The sequence below is a fragment of the Acipenser ruthenus genome, chromosome 15 (genome assembly GCF_902713425.1).
Source record: "Acipenser ruthenus chromosome 15, fAciRut3.2 maternal haplotype, whole genome shotgun sequence".
NCBI lineage: Eukaryota > Metazoa > Chordata > Actinopteri > Acipenseriformes > Acipenseridae > Acipenser > Acipenser ruthenus.
In genome coordinates, this window is record NC_081203.1 from 33,843,684 (window position 1) to 33,867,124 (window position 23,441).

General features: G+C 43.9%; 2 protein-coding genes across 6 annotated transcripts; one reads left to right on the forward strand and one right to left on the reverse strand.

Moving 5' to 3' along the window:
• Positions 1-5: 5 nt before the first annotated feature.
• LOC117416502 (ATP synthase subunit s, mitochondrial-like) lies at positions 6-4,101 on the forward strand. Of its 4 annotated transcripts, none has more exons than XM_034027624.3 (5): positions 6-163; positions 925-1,037; positions 1,447-1,655; positions 2,176-2,347; positions 2,990-4,101. In XM_034027624.3, the coding sequence occupies exons 2-5, from the start codon at positions 931-933 to the stop codon at positions 3,102-3,104; spliced, it is 603 nt and encodes a 200-aa protein (XP_033883515.2). In that variant the 5' UTR covers positions 6-163; positions 925-930; the 3' UTR covers positions 3,105-4,101. The 4 variants fall into 4 exon arrangements, with proteins under 4 accessions (XP_033883515.2, XP_033883523.2, XP_033883529.2 ...); XM_034027632.3 differs by having other exon boundaries at positions 15-163; positions 922-1,037; XM_034027638.3 differs by having other exon boundaries at positions 66-186; positions 922-1,037.
• Positions 4,066-22,438, reverse strand: LOC117421988 (cyclin-dependent kinase-like 1). 2 transcript variants are annotated; one of them, XM_034036560.3, is made up of 10 exons: positions 21,897-22,438; positions 17,122-17,463; positions 13,319-13,440; positions 10,636-10,708; positions 10,141-10,231; positions 8,209-8,409; positions 7,236-7,318; positions 6,826-6,882; positions 5,876-6,043; positions 4,066-5,304 (listed from the first exon to the last, which is right to left on the reverse strand). In XM_034036560.3, the coding sequence occupies exons 2-10, from the start codon at positions 17,287-17,289 to the stop codon at positions 5,206-5,208; spliced, it is 1,062 nt and encodes a 353-aa protein (XP_033892451.3). In that variant the 5' UTR covers positions 17,290-17,463; positions 21,897-22,438; the 3' UTR covers positions 4,066-5,205. The 2 variants fall into 2 exon arrangements, with proteins under 2 accessions (XP_033892451.3, XP_033892453.3); XM_034036562.3 differs by lacking the exon at positions 21,897-22,438 and adding an exon at positions 18,352-19,150.
• Positions 22,439-23,441: the final 1,003 nt, after the last annotated feature.

Below are 23,441 nucleotides of genomic sequence, written 5' to 3' on the forward strand. Positions count from 1 at the left end.
GGAGGCTGAGCCGTGTCTGGGTGAAAGGTCGGCTGGGGGGCGTGCTCTGAGAAGTTGTAAATAAAGCAACATTTCGACTTTGTCCCGAGGAGACGGGGGTTAGGCTTGTTATAACTAGCAAATTATACATGTTTAAGGAAGGACGCCAAGCAGTTAAAGCTAGGTCGGTGTTTTTCTCTTCGCTACGTAAGCACTGAGGTTTTGTAACATTAGGCTTTCGTCCTGTAGCGTTAGGCCACGGGAGTTAATTGCAGATTTGGTAATCATTGTACATTTGTTCTGTTAATGACACGGTCTCTTTCATTGTCGTGGCTGCCGTTTGTTTGTATGAAAAGACAATAGCTTTTTTTATTTATTATTATTTTTTTGCTTATTGTAGTCTTCAATGGCATACATCGTGTAGATTTAGCATGACGTGTACGGTTATAATTGTGCTGTTTTTATCTTCGACCTCCCTGTAGTGCTACAGCTCTGGCTCCACGGTGTATTTCAGATTATCCCGTTATATTATAAAGTTGCATTGCCATTGTGACCTTGTCATCTATAGCGACTTGCACATCGTTACTGTGTGCAGGCTGAAAAAATAAATAAAAATACGACACTTACAGCTGAAATGACGTCAATCTAATTACCAGGACAAATCGCCTTGGAGCAGGACGTTTATGTCTGTTAGGGTGAGGTTATAACCCCCGGCCCTCAGACTACAGTTTTATATTACCAAGCACGCCTCTTTCATTCAGTTTGAATCGCACAACGTCTGTTAATTTGATTTAGCAGCCCGCTATCTAGACCTGCTTTGTGAAACTGGCCAGGGCGGCCACGCATTCACCTTGTTCAGCAGGTGACGCGCTGCAGGTAACGCAGGATCACGGCTCATTGCTGTAAACTCTGTCACTCTGTGTAACGCAGTCTTTCTTTCAGTAGGACACGATGAAGCTGTTGGTAAAGACAGCCCAGACTTTGCTGTCGGTACAGAAGGCGTCTCCACCCAGCGGCTGCAGGCCTTTCTGGGGCTGGCTGAACGCAGTGTTCAACAAGTAAGCAAGGTCAAGCCGGGCTCTTTCTAGGAGTGCCATTGTTTCTTATCTACCTGTTGTATGTGTGACAGTCCATCTAATCTAATGGATGGTGATATTGAATATTTTACAATGGTTTTTGGGGGTTCTTTGTCACAAGTAGGGTGCGGTTATATCCCGATTACATTCTTTTTGGTGTCAATGAAACTGCAGAAGGTGTTGTTCTGTGGTGCTGTTTTCAACAACCACCAGCAGGTGTCGCCAGAGTTTTAAGAAAAAAGAACGTGCAAACAAAACAACCTATATAACTAGCACTTCAACAGGGTGGATTAGGAGCGTATGAAAGCGGTGGGTCTAAGATGAGACTGTTGCTTGTACCTCACTCCGCTGTGCCCCCTCCCTCCCTGTTTCTCCCGCTCCCTCGCTCCAGGGTGGATTACGAGCGTATCAAAGCGGTGGGTCCCGACCAGGCTGCCTCGGAGTGGCTTCTGCGCTGCGGGGCGAAGGTCCGATTCCAGGGCTTCGACAGGTGGCAGCACGATTACAACGGCCTCCCCACCGGCCCGATCGGCAGGTACAAGATCCAGGCCATCGACGCCACCGAGTCCTGCATCATGTACAGGGGCTTCGACCACCTGGGTGGGTAAATACGGACGCCAAAGTGATGTGTTGTGTGCAGGGATGGCAGTCAGACTCCCATTGCACAGCATTTTGATCCATTCCTAGGTTAATCAGACACACCTGAGTTTTGTTACCTATAACGCTGTGGCTAATCAAGCTCATATTACAACCTGGAACGGGTGAAACTGTTATGCAGCAGGAGTCTTCTTTCCACTCCTGGTGTCTCTTATTTTCTAAGAGATGTCACCTTGTGCAGTTTAGAGGCGAGAGGAGTGCAAAACGATGCTGGTTAAACCGTTCGAAACGACTTGATTGCATTGCAGAGGTGTTCATTATGAATGTGACTGCCGACGGTTCACAGTGTGTGTTCTTGTCAGAACAGCCTTCCATTGCTGACTCTTCACTAATCTGGATGTAAAGTAGTTGGCACTGACTTTACAGGACTGTTGTGTTTTTTTTTGTTTTTTTTTTTGTTTTCTTGGGGCGAACGCCTCCTGCAGTTTGCTTACTTGCAAATGTAATTTGACTTTGTTTCCAGACGGCCTGGAGCACGTTGAAGAGATGAAGTTGTGCAAGTGCATCTACATCGAGGACGCGTGCCTGGAGAGACTGAGCAAGGTGGAGAAGCTGCAGGAGAGCCTGCTGAGGATGGAGCTGGTGTCCTGCGGCAATGTGACTGACCGTGGGCTGCTCGCCCTGCACCACCTCAGGTGAGCCACCCCTGCACCCCCAAACTGCGCTGACCACAGGGGGGCGCTGTCAAGAGCCCAGCCAGGCGTTAAGAAAATAAATTCCAGACTGCACATCGCATCAGCCGTGCTGGGCAAAGCACACCCATGCTTCAAATGCCAAGTCTGTTCTGTACTGGTAAAGGTACTGTAAAACCATTTCTAGCAGGTAATTCATTTAGCAGGATTTTTGTTCTGGTTGGATAACTCCTGTAATACAGTGAGTCCGACCAATTCTGACCAGTACAGAACCGATTTCAGGCATCTCATCTTGGGCATTCATTGTCTTCAAACATAAAACAGCCTCTTCACATACCTTTTTAAATCACTCTTAAATATATATTTTAAATCTGACCAGGGTTGCAAATCCTGTAAATACTGAGTGTGATCAGGATCGATGTAAATTGGATTTGTTTTACTTTTTTTCTGTGTTTTATTTTGTATTACTGTTTTTAGGGTTGTTTGAATTGGTTTTGTCCTGTTTTTTCAAAGACCCCCTTTGCAACGAGCTGTACATCTCCAGGGTTCTGTCCTAGTTAAATAAATTGAAAGCGATTGATTGTGGCGCGGTGGTGATGATGAACAGTGCGCTGAATGCTGCTTCTCCTGCCTCTGTCCTTGCAGGAACCTGGAGAGGCTGCTTCTCAGCGACCTGCCGGGAGTACGGGAGAAAGACAAGACGGTTCAAATGCTGCGCACCGCACTGCCAAACCTGAACATTGAGCTGGACCTGGACTAGCACAGGACAGCAGCATGGGATGGACTGGGCAGGGCTTGACTGGACAGCCTGGCACTGGGACAGAACACAGTCAAGAGCTACAAAAGTGATTGATAGCAAGCAGGCCACTGGTGCCACACAATAGCATGTGGCAAGCTGGTGCCCTGCATCTTACTTATCTACCTTTTTGAGGAATGTGAATAAAGGTGTACTTTGTGGTGCTGTAGATGTGAGTGACTGCTAAAGAATACAGTGAGCAGAGCCCAGGGAATTTAGTTTTATTTTCATAGAACTTGAACACTGCAACTTTTAATACTATGCTTCTGGCACTTTTTTTTTCTTTTCTTGGAGATTCAGTAAGGGGCTGGGTGGAGGAAGCTAGCTCGTTGTGTTTCATTGGGGCTGGGTGGATGAGACTAGCTCGTTGCGTTTCATTGGGGCTGGGTGGATGAGACTAGCTCGTTGCGTTTCATTGGGGCTGGGTGGAGGAGACTAGCTCGTTGTGTTTCATTGGGGCTGGGTGGATGAGACTAGCTCGTTGTGTTTCATTGGGGCTGGGTGGAGGAAGCTAGCTCGTTGTGTTTCATTGGGGCTGGGTGGATGAGGCTAGCTCGTTGTGTTTCATTGGGGCTGGGTGGATGAGACTAGCTCAATGAGACGACATTCATTTCAATGTTGAGTTGTGATTTTGTGTTTCCTGTAAGTGATAGACATGCAGGGTCTCCAAGTGTTGAGGAAACAGCTGTGAATGTGTTTTGCAGGATCTCGTTTGCTGCAGAGATTAGAATAATGCATCTTTACGCTAATGCGTGTTTTGCTTTGACAGATGTCTGCTATTTTATTTTATTTATTTATTTTTGCTTTGTGCAAGAAATATGAATGTAAAAGTGATCCTTGAATGCCTAGAAACAGCCATGCTGACAACCGAACTGTGTTTGTGTGAATGGGGTACCTCATTAAATAAATCAAATCAAACAAGCTGTTTCAACACAAATTTAATAAAGCACTTTACAAGCGGTTTTATTTTTTATATTCAATATTTGTATTTGATACCTCGTTTTTAAAATTACTCCATACAAAAATTACACAAGTAACTTTGGGCAAATCCAAAGTCTACGATTTGAGTGGATTTGCTAAAAATAATAATAAATAATAACATTAATGTGATTTATTATTATTATTTTTTTTTTAATTTGGCATGTTGTGGTCCTAAAAACCAAGAACAAATGTAACAATCCCAGTTTGCAGCCCTGGCCATGCGACACACAGATAAACAGAGGCAGCAGCTTCTTCTCACTCTGCTCCCTGACAGAGGGCTGCATTCAGACAGGACCGAGTGCTGGGGAGGATTCAGAAACTTTGAGTTTCTTAATCCAAAAGTCTGTATTTTTTTGCGCAGTAAAAGTCCTCATAGTGGTATAATGCATTTTGTGTGTGCATCCCCAGCTGTCACATGGCAAGGCTTTTTGTTTCCCTATAAAATAGCCAACAAGGCAACTGAAATGTGAGGAAGCGGGTTTGTGTTTGCACAGAAAGACAAGGCAAGCCCATGTGACTATCCAAGGGGTTGAGCTGACACGGCATACAAGGGGGTTGATTTGATCAACTTCTGCAGTCTTGTTTCACATGATCATGAAGCCCTTGTCATGGTTCCTATTAGGACCCTTTTGAACACTGAGCAGAGGTATGCCCATGCGGTGCATAAAAATACATTAGAAGTATCGATTGGCAAACTTCAGCTGACGCACTGCACTGCAAGTAGATCAGTTGAAGGCAGTATGGTTCTGCTTTGCCCAGCGTGTCGGGTAAGAAATGTATCAGCGGAACTGTGTGTAGAGTACCTTGTCATCACAGACACACAAAGAAAGAAGAAAGAAATCATTACATCAAGGAGAAAATAAATCAACACCAGTGCCCAGGAGAACCCCATCAGACTGCAGCTCCACTTAGAACCTCCAGTCTTCACTGGTCTCGCTGCACTGGAAAAACTCAACAGCTTTTGTTTTGTGTTGTTGTTTTTTTAGTTTTTGCAGTAGGTGCTTGTCTACACCTGCCTCGCTTGTTTTCCACCCCTCCCGAGTCCCTGAAGGTGTCCTGTTCTTCAGGCTCCGACACGCGGAGGTTAGATGTTGGGAAAGTGGTAATTGAATTTCCGCAGGTTGCTGTGTTTCTTATTGTCCGACGATGGGAATATGTTGCTGCCGGTGAGCTGAGGCAAATACTGAAAACGAGGAGAGAGAGAGAGAGAATTAAATAAATGTAAATCATTTTAACCCTTCGTTTGGTTTTAATAAAGAATACACATTTCATAATAATCTATGTTCAAATTAAAATAGAGCTGTCAAAGTGAAAACCTAATATTCTGCAAAAGTATGCTTCATACCTACAGTAAGCTTCACAAAGTGAGTAACGCACCCTGTGTGGTATATATATTAATAAAACATCTCTAAAGGTGTTATTGAAAGTGTTGGTAACAGCTTATTACAATGCAATTTCAGTAACACATCACCAGTCATGTCATGGTTTATACTGACTGTATAAAGTAACATAGGTATAGATTATTCATTCTTAATAATAGGCCTATAGAAATTCCCTTTTAAGATTTCTCCTAATTCAGTGTTGGCATGTGATCAGCATAGGTAATGTGATCGGGGTTCTGCATTCATTTGACTCGAGAGAGATTTTCCAGTTCTACGGTACGAATGTTTTTGTTTTCCAGACAGTTTGAATTGAATAGAGTATTGGAAGGTGAGAGCCCCCTGCTGGTCCCAGCGCTGGCTCGTATCGCTCACCCCGGGCGGGAGGTGTTTGCGTGGCAGCCTGGCCCTCCTCTTGGTGGCACGCTCCTGCTCCCTCCCCGCCGCCGCTGCCTCACTGTCCTCACGCAGGCTGTCGAAGTACGGGTGCTCCAAGAGCTGCCCACACGCCAGCCTCTCCGCAGGGTCCATCCGCAGACAGCCCTGGAGAGGGAGAGGGGTGGAGAGAGAACGGATTCAGACAGTGTCTAAAAACACAGACAGCCCTGGAGAGGGAGAGGGGTGGAGAGAGAACGGATTCAGACAGTGTCTAAAAACACTGACAGCCCTGGAGAGGGAGAGGGGTGGAGAGAGAACGGATTCAGACAGTGTCTAAAAACACTGACAGCCCTGGAGAGGGAGCGGGGTGGAGAGAGAATGGATTCAGACAGCCCACAGGCTGTGGAAATGCAAAGTATTAAACAGAGCTTATATTAACCCTGTTTTAAACTAATAGATTTTTTCCCCACCCTTTATTCTACCCATTTCAAATGTTGCCTCAACACTGCAACCCACTCTCTGATCAGGAGATCAGCTGGACTCCTCAGTTCCTGCTACCAAGAGAAACGGGAGTCGAAGCTTGTGAACCAAAACTAAATAGACAACCATGCTGATATTTGTGCAGTCTTTTAAAATGATATAAAAACAAAAAAATACTACAGTGCAGAACGCCACTTAAAAATGTCCCTATACTTGTGAGGAAAGAAGCCGAGCTGAAAGGAGCTCTTCCCTATCAGGATGTTTGTGTGCTGGAGTTGGGCTTTCCTGTGTGGGTGGATGATTGGTGTTTTTTTTTACATTACAGTTTGGAAGCGCTTGTGCAGAGCTGCTATTTGTATTCTTCCTGTGTGTGTGCAATCAGAGCAGGGGCTGCGGTGAATAAATAAGAACCTGCGTTTCTCCAAAGTAAACCTTTCCATGTTTTATTTGTTAGTCTTCTTGCCTACCTTCATTAACCCCAGCACCTGGGAAGAAACACCCGGGAATCTCAATTCTAAAGGTTCCTGCAGGAAGCAAAAAAAAAAAACACAAGTTACAAAACAGAAAACAGAACCCATCAGCACTCCACAAGTGCATGCACTGCAAATACCGGAGACAGTGTGGGCACAGCGGTATGGGTTCAAAGGGAACGTACCTGCCTTTACACAGCTGTAGGGGGTCTGCAGTTAGCATGAAGCTTGCTACTTTATCAGCGTTTTTTTCCTTTCTTTTTTTATTGTAAGCTGCCATATAACTGGCCCCATAAGGTTTTGATCAGCACTAAACTCATAACAGAATGCAGAATTATCGCTGGTCAGACCATTCTGTTCCGGAACACTGAGTGCACATGGAGCAGCCCCCCCCGCTCGGTTCTTACCCTGTTGTCTGGCACAGGGATGCTGACTCCACTGAAGAACTGGTTAGTACTGAACGCCTGCTGATGCCTGGGAATGAGATCACCTGCCAACACAGAACAGACAGTGAGAAATGAACCAGAATTATTTTGTGACAAACAAATCAACTGAATTGAAATTTGCAGCCTAACCGCTGTGCAAAGCATGTGTATACGTTTGCATGGGCAGATAATAGAGCATTTCTATACAGAGGCATAGCCTCCCCTGGCCTGCAGGGGTCAGTGTTATTCATAACAGCACTGCCATCACTGAGATGATTTCACACAGAGCCCATTTATGATCCTCTGTTATTGCGTTGTATTTTTCCCGTGGAGCTCCTGTCCACACAGTGTGCTGGGCTGATTACTGTAACCCATGGACACTCTCGTAAACAGGTCGTCACAACCGAAACTCAAAAAGTAAAGTTGATCCCGTTGAGCTTTACATCCTAAATAAATAAATACATAAAGCTGCATGGCAACAGTTTGAGCAACAGTGACAGCATTGTACTACCAGCTGTCACCGAGCTAGTCTGCCCTTCAGTTACACCCTGGCCATACCCATAAACAAAGGGAACCAGAGTTTATCTTCAGAATAGGAACCTTGAAATCTCTTGGAAGGAACATTCTATTCCAGCATAATTATGACATCACAGAATTCTTGAAAGAATACCAAGTTTACTGCGCTGTGTTTACTTCTCTTTCCAGACAGCTGAAGAAGGGCTTTTGTCTGAAACGTCCTGAAATAAATTATAGACACACCTGAGCTTGTTGCCTATAACTGTGGCTGATCAAGCTTGTGGTAAAAAACCTGGAATGGGTGAAACTGCTATGCAATAGGAGTCTTATTTCCACAGCTAAAGGGAAAGGTTAACCTTGGTCTGGCACAGCTACATGTGTATTCAGATGTGAGAGCCTGTTTGCTCAGTTCGCCTCTACACCTCTTCCCCCTCCTCACCCAGTGTTTTCCTGATGAGGTAGAGCTGGTCCACGTCCGATTTGCCCGGCCACAAGGGGATGCCAGAGAGCAGCTCTGCGAAGACGCAGCCGATGGCCCAGACATCCACAGGGGGCCCATACTGTGTGTCCCCGACCAGCAGCTCTGGGGCCCGGTACCAGCGTGTCGCAACGTAGTCTGTGTAGTAATCACAGGGGCCGGCTGTGGACAGGGACAGTGGGGGGCCACACAGTTAGTACAGCTGGGGACCAGGTACATAAAGGGACAATAGATTTAAATATGTATGGGGGCACGAGCCAGCTTAAAAATCTTCACAATAAATTAAAAAAGGCCTATAAAACAAGACAGAACAATTTTTTAAAAACTACAGACCAACGTGGATTTTAGTTTTCTTTGCCCTGCATCGCCACATAGCTGTGTCGTCATCCCAGCGACAGACAGAGGTTCAGTCACAGCACTACTTAAAGATACAGCCTCAGACCCACATCGTCGTTGGAATGCCCAGGTACAGCATTTCCATTACTGGGGCAGGATGATATTGACAAAGGCATCAGTATGTTTTTGACTCAGAATAACCCTAATTAAACAGGGAATGCACCTCGTATTCACATCCCAACACGAAGGCCAGTTAGATATAGCGGGGCGTCTCTGTTGCTGTGGACTGGTTAGTGGCCACAAAGACCAGCTCCAAATGCACAGCCAGGTAATGGGATTCAGCACAGCGGGTCAGATTACACATAACTAGCAGCCCCACACCCTCCTTCATCTATTTCTCTTTCTTTGTCTCTGAAACTGAACTGCGGAAAAGGCTTTTGTGGAAGCTCAAATGCAGCTGAATGCCGAGTGCCTCTGAAAGCCCAGCACAATCAGTATCTGTAGAGCGAGTTCTTATACAAAGAGCTGCTGAAAAAACTAAACTGAACCGCCAGTTCATTCAGAAAAAAAAACACAAGAGAGTAAATGGCAGCAAATCATGGAAGCGAGCAACGAACTGCAATTACCCAAAACAAACCCAGAAATCAGAGCTGATCAGAATTAGTTTAGGAGTGCGTTGCCTGTAGATGAACGAAGCACTGGTTTATTATGCACATTTCTGGATAAAGTTTTAGGCTTGTTAACCCATTAAGTACTAAATATAATTTTCTTTGAAAAAAAAAATGGAAGACTAGCTGTATTTCTGTAATTTGATCCATTCTAAATCAATATGTTTGGAATCTTTTATAAGGGTGAAGCGACAGCATATTTACAACATCTATTCCCAGCCTCCTATTTGAAGGACAATCAAGTTTTATAACCAGAAATACTCCATTCAGAGCTGTTCATTTAAAGGATCCGATGCTTATTTTCACGTTTCAGTGTTCAGCTTTTGTAAAACATTTAAATAAAAAAGCACCATGACTGCGTAATGACGGGGAGAGGAGTGAACATGTGCTGAATCGTATGAGAATATCTGTTGCATTGTTTTTGTTTAGGTGTAGAAAGGGCACTTTCAATACACAATTAATAGCACGTTGCGTGTGTGTTTGTATTGACGCCATGCTTGATTCCCCGTTTCAATCTGCTCGATCTGTTCCACTTAGAGGCGAAGCAGTTTTGCACTAAAGCAAAATAAAAGCTTGTAACACTGGCTCCATAGCCCTGGATACCCCCCTCATCGTGCATCATTCTGTACTACTTTAAACCCGTCATTTTTGCAAAGTAAGACTTCTTTTAAAATGAAAGCATGGGTGTGTCTGAAGTGCCCTTTCCCCCTGTGTGATTGCAGCACGGATTAGCGCTTCCTGCTAGACTGCCCTCAAAGCCTGCGCTGTTCTAGTCATTTCACGAGCAGCTCTTTCCCCTGGCTGATTCCAGATGGGCTAAACCACAGGGTTTCAATGCATCCTGGTCCCTGGCACTCTTTCTGCTGATTTGAGAGTCTCTTGAACCTACTCAGTATCCTGGCAAATCCGAAGTCACACAGTTTAATGACCTGGTGTCTGGTGATGAGGATGTTCTCCGGCTTCACATCCCTGTGAATGCACTGTAACAAACAAACACAATTCATCCATTAGTCTCCAGATCATGGGGAATGCATAGCCAAGCTTGATGGAACAGTCCAGTCTCAAACATGTCTTTCTCCAAGTACAGCTGGTACACCAGAGAGTGTAACCACTAACCCAGCCCCTCTGTAACACTCTGCCCACAGTGACTTTCAGAAGCAGGTAATTGCAGTGAAAGGGAAAGTCCCATCTGGATTTTGTGATGAATCTCCTGGGGTGCTTGGCTGCCATGCTCGTCATGTTCTGTGTTACGAAAAAACTGTTAACAAGCCCTGTCGTGTCTGCCTTGACTTTACTGCCAGCCAGCCCTATGAAAGGAGAATCCAAATAAAAAAAGTGTCCTTTACAAAGAAACTCAATGCTGTGCTTTGAGCTGCAGACTTACGTTCTGTTTGTGACAGAAGTTTACGGCCTGGAGCGTCTGCCAAGTTATACTCTTCACCAGGTGCTCGGGTACCCTGAGAGACGAGAAAGAGACAGAAATGAACAACACCGCCTCTTTGAAGACCCGCCCCTCTCTTCCTTTATTAAACAAAAAGGAAAGAGAGGAACATTTATTTTTCCCATGAAACAATACAGTACAGTATCGCCTGGCTTTCCACCCCTTTGTTTTCTGCCAAATGTACCCTTATAAAGGTTTACAGTGTTATTTAAACACTACATTTGCATTTTACCAGGCCTCCCTGCCCATTTTGCACTTGTTAAATTTGGAGTGGAAGCTTTAATCTACAATTCTTACTCAATCTCTCCAGATCATTGTCCATTTGAAGAATGTTGATTCTTAGCTTTTGCAAAAACAAAGTATCAATAAAATAAAACAAAACACTACAACCCCACGATGATTGGGAGGTGTGTGAAAGGCTCTGCACAGCCTTGTTTAAACACAGCATGCTGTCAGTCTGCGGTGTGTGAAAGGCTCTGCACAGCCTTGTTTAAACACAGCATGCTGTCAGTCTGCGGTGTGTGAAAGGCTCTGCACAGCCTTGTTTAAACACAGCATGCTGTCAGTCTGCGGTGTGTGAAAGGCTCTGCACAGCCTTGTTTAAACACGACAGCTCTGTTAGTCACCTGTATGAATTATTGATTCCATCTGAAAGCTGGGGGTGTTTATTTCAGCGAGATTAGAATTCCTTTTCTCTTCGCTGGGCTGACTCTCACAATATTTCACAGGCTGATCGGATTGATAGCAAGCGTTTTCTGAAGTCGTCAGAATGCAACTCAACCTCTTTTTATTATATACTTTTTAAAAGAGAACAGTTCTGCTCACAGCTCACAGCTCCTGCACCAAACCTATCAGCATGGATCTTAAACAACTACTGCTTCTAAAACTACAAAAATGAAACCTACATTTGCACAGTAAAAGGATGTTACATTACAACAACCCTAAGCACAGCAATTTACAGATGATATTTGTTTTTGTTTGGGTGCGTGTGTTGCCATTCAGCACGAGTGTGATGAAACATGTCGCTTACGTGTTCATTAGATTTCTCTCTATTTTATAAATATGTTTATTATTTCTTTATAGAACGCACGTTTTATTGTTTATATCCACCTAACCTGGCAGAATTTTTTTTTTTTTTTTTTTTAAAACATTAGACTTAAGTGTAACGTAACCCAGACTGTTTCCTTAGATCAATAACTTGTTTTCCACGTTACTGTTACAAAATGAGACACACACGAGTGCTGAAGACATCTTGAGTGTCACATGCTGCTTTAAAAAAACAAGCAGTCTAGTTTCCAGTATGGATCAAGTAGAGCTGCCATTTCTAAATGAATTTGCATACTCCCAACACACTGCTGATAATATAATTCATCCACAGTCCTCTTTCTTGCATCCGGCCTCATACATGTGTTTCCTGTAATTCACGGTTTAAAACTCGTCTCATGCTTCCTTCACACCGGGCACTCATTAGGTAGCTTCCTCCATCAGACTGACTGGCCAGAACTCAAACCTCGTCCTGCTGTTAATAATTAGCTCAAGGAAATCTGTCTCATAGGACACTGAATGGGTGGAAAATTCAACTACATTCGAGGAACGCTAAACAGTCCCCTAAGAGTCCTGCCTTATTTATTTTTTTACCAGCTCAGATGTAACAAACGTTTCTAATTAAAAATCACTCCTCTGGGCTTTACAGGAACTGTAAAATAAAAAGAGGAGGAGAAAGAAAGCCGTCAAGGTCATTAACTTTTACAAGACTCTCCCGGAATTCCAGCGCTGGGAAAAGGGCAAGACGAGCAGCTTGACACAGTGCTGCTCCCTCACCCCCTTTCCACTGAATTCCTAATACAAGCCCTGAGGGTCCCAGCAGCAGTGTTCTGAGTGGAGCACAGTGCTGCTCCCTCTACCCCCTGGATGTTTTCAAATGGACCAGCACCCCACCCCCAATCGTCAGTCCTCTCCCAGCACCTTGAACTTTGAAAAACCCCTCAGCTCCCTGTCTCCTAGCTCCCTTTCCTTCTCCTTGGATTTTTATCAGTGGAGGACAGGCTGGCCTTATGTGCCCGTCATAAATGCCACTTCTCCCCACAATAGTGCTTTATTGACTTAGGGGCCCCCCATCAATCAGCCCTGTACAGGTCGTTAGCTAATTCAAGCCCAGCAATCACTACATTCACAGCCCTGTCAGTGGGAGATGTCCCCCCACCCCGCCCCGCACAGGCTGCAGTGCCCCGCAACACTGACCGTCCTGCCGCTCGGGACTGTATCATAAAACATGCCGCGACAAACAGGAGGAGCTCCCTGGAAACAGCTGAACAATGCCCTCCGTCACGCGGAAGGTTTGCAGTCTGGAGGCACAGTACAAAAGAGTGCGAACCGTGACTTTACAACCCCTCGCCTTCGATCTTATCAGCATTAGCATTATCACTGCCAGGGCCAGAAACACATCGAGGAACACTTCGTCATAACAAGAACTGTACAATGATTTAGGAGCTCTGCAATCTGTATTGTATCACTGTGTTTTATAGTTGTGGGAGCAGGAAGGAGCAGTGTGCCGGGCTGGGCTGTGCTGTGCTCGGCTCTGCCGGGCTCTGCCGGGCTGTGCCGGGCTGCGCGTCAGGTCTCTTACCCTCTGGGGTAGCGGTCCAGCTCGTTCAGCACGGTGTGGTCGCAGTACTCGAACACCAGGTGCAGCTTCCGCTTGCGTCGGAACACCTCGATCAGATTCACCAGGTTCGGGTGCTTCAGTTGCTGGAGAACAGAACAGAGGAAGAGAAAAATCAAGAAAGGAAAATACTAATCTACTACTCTGCAGTTTTACAATGATCACTGGCCAGGCATGACTTGTTCTCTTGTAGGGACACACCAGTGGGGTCCAGTCAATTGATCTCAATACGGCAGTGCGGCAAGGAGCCCGGCCCTTTTATTATTTATGTGTTATCATTTGTGTTGTATTATTATTATTATTATGATGTATATTGTATTTGTGTGCGGACGGATGAAAGCCGTCCGACATTACTGTTTATTGTTTGAAATCCGGTCTCGTACAGTGTAGCTGGTGGGGATGGGGTTGAATCCTCATCCCAGTAAAGCCTGTGGGAATGTGGCTGGAGCCTTGGTAAGGTCACTAATAGGTAATTAAGAATCCAGCCGCAGTATGAAGAGACCCACTCCGAGCTCAGACAGAGGAGAAATAAGGATAAAAAGAGCGAATGCTACCAAGCCAGTGAACAAAGGTAAGGATTTACCTGAATAACATCATAAAACTAGACTGACCCCTTCCTCCTAGGAGGAGCCAGATCTTACTTTGCCTTGTTCAACACCTGGGGTGATATTACCCAGGAAGAATGCCAGGTGCTTGCCAGTTTCCTGCTTCACACAAACACATGCAGAACAAATTATGGGGCCCTGTGCTTTCAGACAGCTCCAGTATCACAGCTTACATCATCGGAAACCGATTTTCACTCCACCAGTTTACGCTGGATTACACCACTGCTCAGAGAGACAAGCTGTCACACGTTCAAATAAACAGGCTCGGGAAAACAAGAACAAACAAACAAACACGCAAACAAACACACAAACAAACATGGCTCTCCATAGTCAGCCTGCCGCCGCCCAGCTCAGGGCTTTAGACACACTTTCCATCACACTATGAAGAGACTCCCTGTTAGCCTTGCCCCTGGGGTGCCTTGCCCCTGGGGTATCTTGCGCTGGCATTACGAGCTAACCTCAGGGAGTCTGCTGCAGATCCAGGGCTCTCAAAACCTTGCTGCCACGTTACCCAAAACCAGGACGGTGATTCCGAACGCCGTCACACTTTGGTTCAGTCACAATACTCTGGCTTGACTGGGATCTTCCTGCTGGGGTTCAGGGATTCCCTCAAATCAAACTCCTCCAGTTGTCTGTGGCGTGTCTAAGTGCGAGACTGCACTGAAGCGAGAGATTCTTTTGGTTTTCTGGTTTTGACTGGATGCAGAGTCGAGTGGTTTATGTGAAGGTGGCAGGTAGTTTTCCATGTCACTCTGGAAATAACCGTGTTTATTCTGTCAAAAGCACTCAGCAGTCCCGTCCCTGCTGCGTTGCCTGGAAACACTGAACACAGCTCTCTGTGAAGCCTCCTGAAAGAAGCTCCTTCACACCTGGGCTGCTGCACTGTGCTGGGATGCTCAAGGGTAATTCATTACTACAGACTGCGCAAACCGAGGCACAGACGTGGCAAACCTTGCAACAAGAGCATTTACTAATAAAATAATCTATTAGCTGAGAGACAGGGTGCGTTGCTGATTTTGCAGTCTCTTTATTAGAGACATGTGAAAATAAAAGGGGATAATCCACTGGATCTAGACATCGGTCCATCGAAGATTCAGGCGCCATTTAAAATCAATGACAGAAACTGCAGGTTCTCAATTTAATTTCCAAACATCTTATTGAGAATACATGGCTAGAGGAAGGAGAAACAGCAAGGACAATCTATGCTTAATTAAAAACAACAACATGATTCTTTAGCACTGTCGTTCCATTAAATTATGAGGATTTACATTTTACATTGACTCTAGCCCTGTGTGTTCTATCCTTCTATATGTGTCTAATTTGCTCATAGCACATTATAAAACGGGGGACCCTGGTCATCTGGGTTCAAATTCAAACAAGCAGTCGACTGTCCTTTACTCAGCTTGAAAGGTCCAGCGCATCCCAGCACTTGGATAGCGTTACCCGCCTGGGACAAAAGGCTGGAGCCACACAGAGTGGCACCCTCCTGCCCGTCTCCCTGGCCAGGCTGCAGGAGAGAGCAGGAGTAGGTTTCGCTGCTGTAATCTGAGACTGCAGCAGTGACACACACCTCTATGAGAGGTAATAGCTGTGAAATGATCCGTCACGCGAGGCAATAGGGGTGTGCAAAGACACGCTACTTGTACTCGCAAATGTCTTTATGAAGTATTTAAAAAAATCAGCAGGCATTTAATAAAACCATTCATTAACATGTTGATTTCAAAACAAGAAACGCTGTCCTTCCCTCATGTTTACATCCGAGTACCAATCAAAGGCAATTATCCTCTGCACTGGGTGTTTGTAAAGCTGAGTGGAAGATTATTATCTTTGTACTGAGCTTGTAAAATGACAGGCTTTACTGGGATTTAGGAATCTTTCAATTTTATTTTCTGAGTGTCGATAATTCAACTAGAATATCGCAGACTTATTGAACAAATAAGTTTGTGAATTCATATCCAGTTAACAAAAGGATATTTTCAAGCACATCCATACCGGAGACCCTGATTTCAGAGTTGATTAATTAATTGTTGCCTTAAAGGTGAAATATAATTTATTAAATAATAATAATAATAATAATAATAATAATAATAATAATAATAATAATAATAATAGCATGGATGTGGCATGTCCTGCAAACTTTACAAAATCAAGTCTTGGCATAAATGTGTTTTTTTTCTAAATGTCATTTTTTTCACTTGTCCAGAGAAAAGGCAAACGCAATTCAGTCGGAAAAAAAATAAATAAAAAATGGATTTTAAACAATAAAATATTGAAACCCATTCCCCAAAAAACAGTGCAACGATTAGCATCACCTGCTGGCACGCTTTAAAAATCAGAGCAGCTTTAAACCACTGCGCTTGTGTGAAAGAAGCACAGCGTACCTCTTACTGTGGACGAGGTCTCTGGCAGGCAAATCCACAGCATGCACAAAGAGAGCTCAGGGAATGGGCTGGGAACACAGCAGGTGATCTGTACAATAACACCCTGCTCTTAGAATGACTGAGCTTCAGCCTTATTGACACTCACAAAGGTAAATATTGGACAAAGATACGTTACATACACAGAGAGCCATGGCGCACACTGACACACAGCACACAGAGAGGTGAATGTAGACCCACCAGATAGATAGTGTATGCAGGTGGTTAGACATGACGACTCAAACATATACAGACATACTGAAGAGGTTCACATCCGAGTCTGGACACTGGACACCATTTTATTATACATTGGAAATATCAAGCACCGTCCGCTTTAAATTCGGGGCTTTTCCCCTCGTCTGATAGGTGCTTTTAGAGTCAGATTACCCAAGACTCTGCCCTAGCTGAATTTGATAAGCCAGTATCGGGATGGGAAATAAGACTCCTATTGCACAGCAGTTTCACCCATTCCAGATTTTACTACAAGCTTGATTAGCCACAGTGTAGAGGTAACAAGCTCAGGTGTGTCCTATTAAACTCATACTAAAACCAGCATTGGATCAAACTGCTGTGCAATGGGAGTCTTATTTCCATCCCTGCAGTGTGTGTGTAGAGTCTAGGCTATTAAAGCTCATGGCAATGGAATCAAACTGCTATGCAGAGGGGGTCTCTTTCCCATTCCCCTCCAATAGCCTCTCTACACCGGCAGCACCTGCAATCTCTCTTAAAACAAACAGGCAGGTACCTTCAGCATCCGGATTTCCCTCAGGGCGATCTTCTTAATGACAGGGTCGTCTTCGGACTCTACGAACTTCTTGATGGCCACGATCTGTCCCGTGTCTCTGTTCCTGCACTTGAACACGACCCCGTACGAGCCCTCCCCGATCTTCCCCATCTTCTCGTACTTCTCCATCCGCGGGCACGAGGAGGAGCTGCTGTGGGACAGCGACAGGGCTGCGCTCTCCTTCGGTCTTCAGGGTTAAATCACCGTTCGGGAATCTGGCCGACTCCTGCAGGGCGCAGTGATGTGGATTCTCCTCTGTCGTGATAGGATTAGAAGTGGCTCCCTCTAATCAAGTCGAGAGCTCTGAAATACAAAGACTGCAATAGAAAGTTCGCTCTCTACTTGATTACCGAACACTTCTAACCACATCATGTCATTAAATCTAAACAAAAACCAGACAAAACCCTGAGATTAACGCTCTTCGTCTGTATCGAGCATGCTGTGGGGTAAACGTGCACAATGCTTTGTCATGGACACGGAGTGTGAGATCTGCACTCTCACAGGAATACAAGCAGGACTATAGCTGCTGCTAACAGCTTCCAATGGGAATGTGATGTTTTTGGTTTTTTTTAATAATTATTTTATTGTTACATTATATGAATATACTACAAAGTGCTACACTCCAGAACAATGAAATGAATACATTATGTACTCACAATTACAAACCCCTCTTGTCTAGGGGTGATTATCGTATTGTGGCACAGGACCAAAAGCTCTACAGAAAAAGCAAGCGCCTCCTGAATGATGCATACATGTGTCCTACAGGTCCCTGCTACATGCACACAGGTTTGGAATCAAGTGCTGAATAGTGACTGCTGCCTTCCCATTAGCTCTGCGTGCCGTGCCAACATTCTGCTCTGACGTCACGGAAATACCCTGTTCCATGCAGCTGTGCACCATTATAGTGTTGCTCGGTCTTACCGGATTAAATACATACATACATACATACATACATAAATAAATAAATAAATAAATAAATAAATAAATAAAACTGGGTCACTGTTCCTGAAATAAAATAATAATGGAGGGAGTCCCAAATGAGTAGAACTAGAAAAGCGCTCTTTTTTTTTTTTTTTTTTTACCTAACAGGATTAATATTTTATGAGCGACTGAAATAGCTGCCCGAGGGATTCAAGACGCGCTGCCAACAAGGAGTCTTAAAATAGAGCAAGAACTGCAATGGGAGCTCACCTGTTGTATCCGGTGTCACTATAAACGCACAGAACGTACTGTACTGGTTTTTTGTGTTTTTTTTTTTTTGTATAACCTTAACACAAATGTATTAATAATGACCTTAATCGTAAACAGCACCACCACAATCCCCAAGTTCATTTTTGCAGAGGCTGGAGGTTGCTCTCGATGTGTGACGCAGTGATTCTAGACCCAGTATTAAATCTACCGTCAGCAGTCTCGTTCGGGGTTCTCCTCCAGACTGTACTGTCAGTCCAATAAGACTGCGGCCAGGAGTTTAACACCAGGGCTGAGGAAAGAGCGCTGCTTCTACTGTATTGACTCTGAGTTTAGAGAAAGTGCGATGAGGGGATTTTAAGAATTTGTTTTCTGCAGCTATTGGCAGCAGCGTCCTCGGCTGCCTTAGTGCCAGGAAAGAGCATGCTGGCAGAAACACCTGCCATTATGTAAACTGGAAAGCCGAACGAAATACGTCCATTATTATGAAGGAAGACGTCATATCTTCTGTTCCCCTGTCTCGCTGGGACGCAGCGTGCTTTCTCCCCAGACACCTGATTAACTTCACCCATTTGCTGTTAAAATCGCACATCATATACCCAGGAGGACAGCCTCTTTCCCCCGGCTCCACACGCGTTTAAATGGGACGCATTGCCTCTGTCGAGCTCCTCTTTAGCAGGAGGTTTTGAGCCCGTTTACAAGCTGGGATACTGGAATCTCCTGCAGGATAACGCGCAGAAGCGGGGAGGCTGCACGTCATTCTAACGGGGGAGACCAGGAGGGCGCTGATAAAAGAAACACACATGGGCCGTTATAAAGAATGTTGTAAGTTTAGCCATGCTGCGGCAGATATGTGCTACCTCCAGAATATATAGACTGCTGTGCACAGTCACACACTTTATGTTTAAATAATAATAATATTAATAATAATAATATTAATAATAATAATAATAATAATAATAATAATAATAATAATAATAATAATAATAATAATAATAATAATTAAAACAAACTGAAGGAATATTACTGCCTGCCAACTCAATAACTAATCTACCAAGCATTGCGAAGTGTTATTGTGATTTAAATACTTTAGTTTGTTCATCTATAATAATAATAATAATAATAATAATAATAATAATAATAATTCTACGTTGTAAATCAAGTGTTTCAGAATTCAACATTATTATGCAGCTGAGTATAAACACCTAAAGCATTTCAATACTTTAGACTGTAAAGTTTATTTTGGTAACTCTTGTGTATAGTTTAAAAACAAATGACACTAATATGTAAATTTACGACGAGTTCCGTTTGATTTCTGTTATTTTCTGCATTTGCATTGATGCGAGAGAACGCTGTCTGTGAGTGTGACTCGGCGCCGTTTCATTTACAAAGCAGCCTGCGCTAGTATCGTATAGAAGGCGGCTACAGCAGGGCTGCAGGTGTAGTTGTACAGCATGGCTTTGCCTCCGCGAATACACAATGTCTCACGCAACAGTAACACACAGAACCTCGACCTGTAGTTCACTCGTCAAGCGGTGCGATTTGGGTTAAAACGAGACTAAAGTCTGTATAAAAAAACAACAGAAAAAATATACGGAGAAGATTTAACATAAGAACATAAGAAAATTTACAAACGAGAGGAGGCCATTCAGCCCATCTTGCTCGTTTGGTTGTTAGTAGCTTATTGATCCCAGAATCTCATCAAGCAGCTTCTTGAAGGATCCCAGGGTGTCAGCTTCAACAGCATTACTGGGGAGTTGGTTCCAGACCCTCACAATTCTCTGTGTAAAAAAGTGCCTCCTATTTTCTGTTCTGAATGCCCCTTTATCTAGTCTCCATTTGTGACCCCTGGTCCTTGTTTCTTTTTTCAGATCAAAGAAGTCCCCTGGGTTGACATTGTCTATACCTTTTAGGATGTTGAATGTTTGAATCAGATCGCCGTGTTGTCTTCTTTGTTCAAGACTGAATAGATTCAATTATTTTAGCCTGTCTGCATACAACATGCCTTTTAAACCCGGGATAATTCTGGTTGCTCTTCTTTGCACTCTTTCTAGAGCAGCAATATCCTTTTGTAACAAGGTGACCAGAACTGAACACAATATTCTAGGTGAGGTCTTACTAATGCATTATAAAGTTTTAACATTACTTCCCTTGATTTAAATTCAATACTTCTCACAATATATCTGAGCTGGCCTTTTTTATAGCTTCCCCACATTGTCTAGATGAAGACATTTCTGAGTCAACATAAACTCCTAGGTCTTTTTCATAGTTCCCTTCTTCAATTTCACTATCTCCCATATGATATTTATAATGCACATTTTTATTGCCCGCGTGCAGTACCTTACACTTTTCTCTATTAAATGTCATTTGCCATGTGTCTGCCCAGTTCTGAATGCTGTCTAGATCATTTTGAATGACCTTTGCTGCTGCAACAGTGTTTGCCACTCCTCCTATTTTTGTATCGTCTGCAAATTTAACGAGTTTGCTTACTATACCAGAATCTAAATCATTAATGTAGATTAGGAATAGCAGAGGACCTAATACTGATCCCTGTGGTACACCACTGGTTACCTCACTCCATTCTGAGGTTTCTCCTCTAATCAGTACTTTCTGTTTTCTACATGTTAACCACTCCCTAATCCATGTGCATGCATTTCCTTGAATCCCTACTGCGTTCAGTTTGAGAATTAATCTTTTATGCGGGACTTTGTCAAAAGCTTTCTGGAAATCTAAATAGACCATGTCGTATGCTTTGCAGTTATCCATTTTCAATGTTGCATCCTCAAAAAAGGCAAGTAGGTTAGTTAGACACGATCTCCCTTTCCTAAAACCATGCTGACTGTCTCCCAGGATATTGTTACCATATAGGTAATTTTCCATTTTGGATCTTATTATAGTTTCCATAAGTTTACATATAATAGAAGTCAGGCTTATTGGTCAGTAGTTACCTGGTTCGGTTTTGTCTCCCTTTTTGTGGATCGGTATTACGTTTGCTATTTTCCAGTCTTGCTCAATACAGACAAACATGCTCAAAACAGAAGTAATTACAAACAAAACAAAACAAAACAAAACAAAACAAACCAAACAAACAGCTGCTTATCCTTAGGCAATACAAAAAAACTGCCATTATATATATATATATATATATATATATATATATATAAAATATATATATATATATATATATATATATATAATATATATATATATATATATATATATATATATATATATATATATATAACAAAATTAAAATTAAAACAAAGTAACAAACACAGTGTATGAAAAGCAAAGCGTAAACCAATTCAGCTACAGTCAGGCGGGTTCGGACTTTGTGCTAATGCAAGCAACGCACTAACTTACTACACTGCAGCGATAACAATTCACAAACAGCCCGTGCCCTGTATATATAATCTCGAGCCCCTGCTGCCTCGCATGCAATAATGATGAGAGCATTTCAGCTGGTAGCCGGTAGTCCTACACATACTGAAATGTAAAAACAAAGACAGAAAAACAGCAACAATAATAATAATGAGAACAGGCGGCACCTTTTTCTCCTTTGCGTTGCAGTTCTCGCTGTGCAGTAGCTGCAGTGCGTGTGCCCCTCGTCCTGTGTGGATGGAGACGAGGTGGTTTGTGTGTATATGTGTCTGTGAGAGGTTGTTTTTTTTGTTTTGCTCATGGACGTGTAGCATACTGGTTCAGCCGGTCCCCATAGGAACTGCGGCGCGAGCTCCACCCCTCCACACGGTACAGCTCTGCAAAAAAACAGCACGACACTGCAGCGCGAGCGAGGCAGGGAGAGAAAGAGCGCCTCGGGAGCGCTGTTTGAATCCCATACGGGGCAGCACGACAGCGCGACACACACCCTTATCACTAGTTTACATGCAAAAGAAGTCGCTTCTTTTATAACTGATTATTTTATACATGGTGTTGAATTGGCCGACAGGTGTTAGAATGCACAGTGCTCCTCCAGTATTTAACTGTGTTACACAATGTCCCCTCAGCGTCCCTGAAGCAGCAGAATAGCACGGTGTGGAGGAGTATATAGGAGGAGTTATATGCACAGTGTAGAGGTTCGAGCTGGGGTGCATCCGTGCACAGATTCGTGAGCATTACGATTCCTCCAAACCGCACGGCGCTTGGCAGCTGAACTCCGCACATTACTAATTCAAATGAATTGGGGCGGGGGGTGGGGGGGGGTTGATCTTTTCAAAGTTACAGTATGGTGAGGTATGAGAAGTGCGCAATACTAACGGCAGCAGCGAATGCAAGCCCTTGGAAAGACTGCCCGGAATAGTACTCTGGGTCACGGTTCTGAGAGACGTGCACACCATGCCAGAAACCGATTCCCCCAGTATCTGTTATCGTAACATGCAGAATCGCAATCCAGTAAACATGTGTGCGGTGCTCACAAGTGTCAGCTCAGCTGTGCCTCGAGGTTTTCATCTTTCATTTGGCGTTCAATGAAAACACGGTTTCACTGCACGGTTCTGTCCGAAAAATAAGCAGCAAGTGCATCATTAACTGACATGCTCGGCACAGTTACATGTATTCATTATGCATCCCACTTAAAGAGGATTTTTTTTTTTTAAATACTAACACTCATTCTGAATATGAAATTACATTTTCCATAGGAAATGACTGTTCATGGAAAGCTGGAATTGCAGATCTGCTGATCTGAGTCTCTGTGAAACTAATTAAGCTTTCTCCCTCAACGGCTGATTAATTCCACCAGTTGCAGGTAATTTGCACTTGCATGAAGCCCCCTGGAGAACAGACCAATCTCCTGCAATAAACCTCTTCTGCTTGTAATCAGATGTTAGTGAGAGCTCATTCTAGCCCAGGAACAAGGGGACATTTGAAATCGCACTACCATTTAATATAGTTTACGTTTTTCTAATCATAGATTAAGTTAGGAGTGCCCAAACCCGGTCCTGGAGGTCCATCCCCCCCCCCATTTGCACTGGAGGCATGAAATGGATCTGCTCAGGCCCCCTTGTTTAAATATTTAGTCTTCACGCTCAGTTTCCCTGTCTGTATCCTCCTCGTTCCCCTGCCCCGCTGCACACCTCCATGGCTAGCGCGGAGCA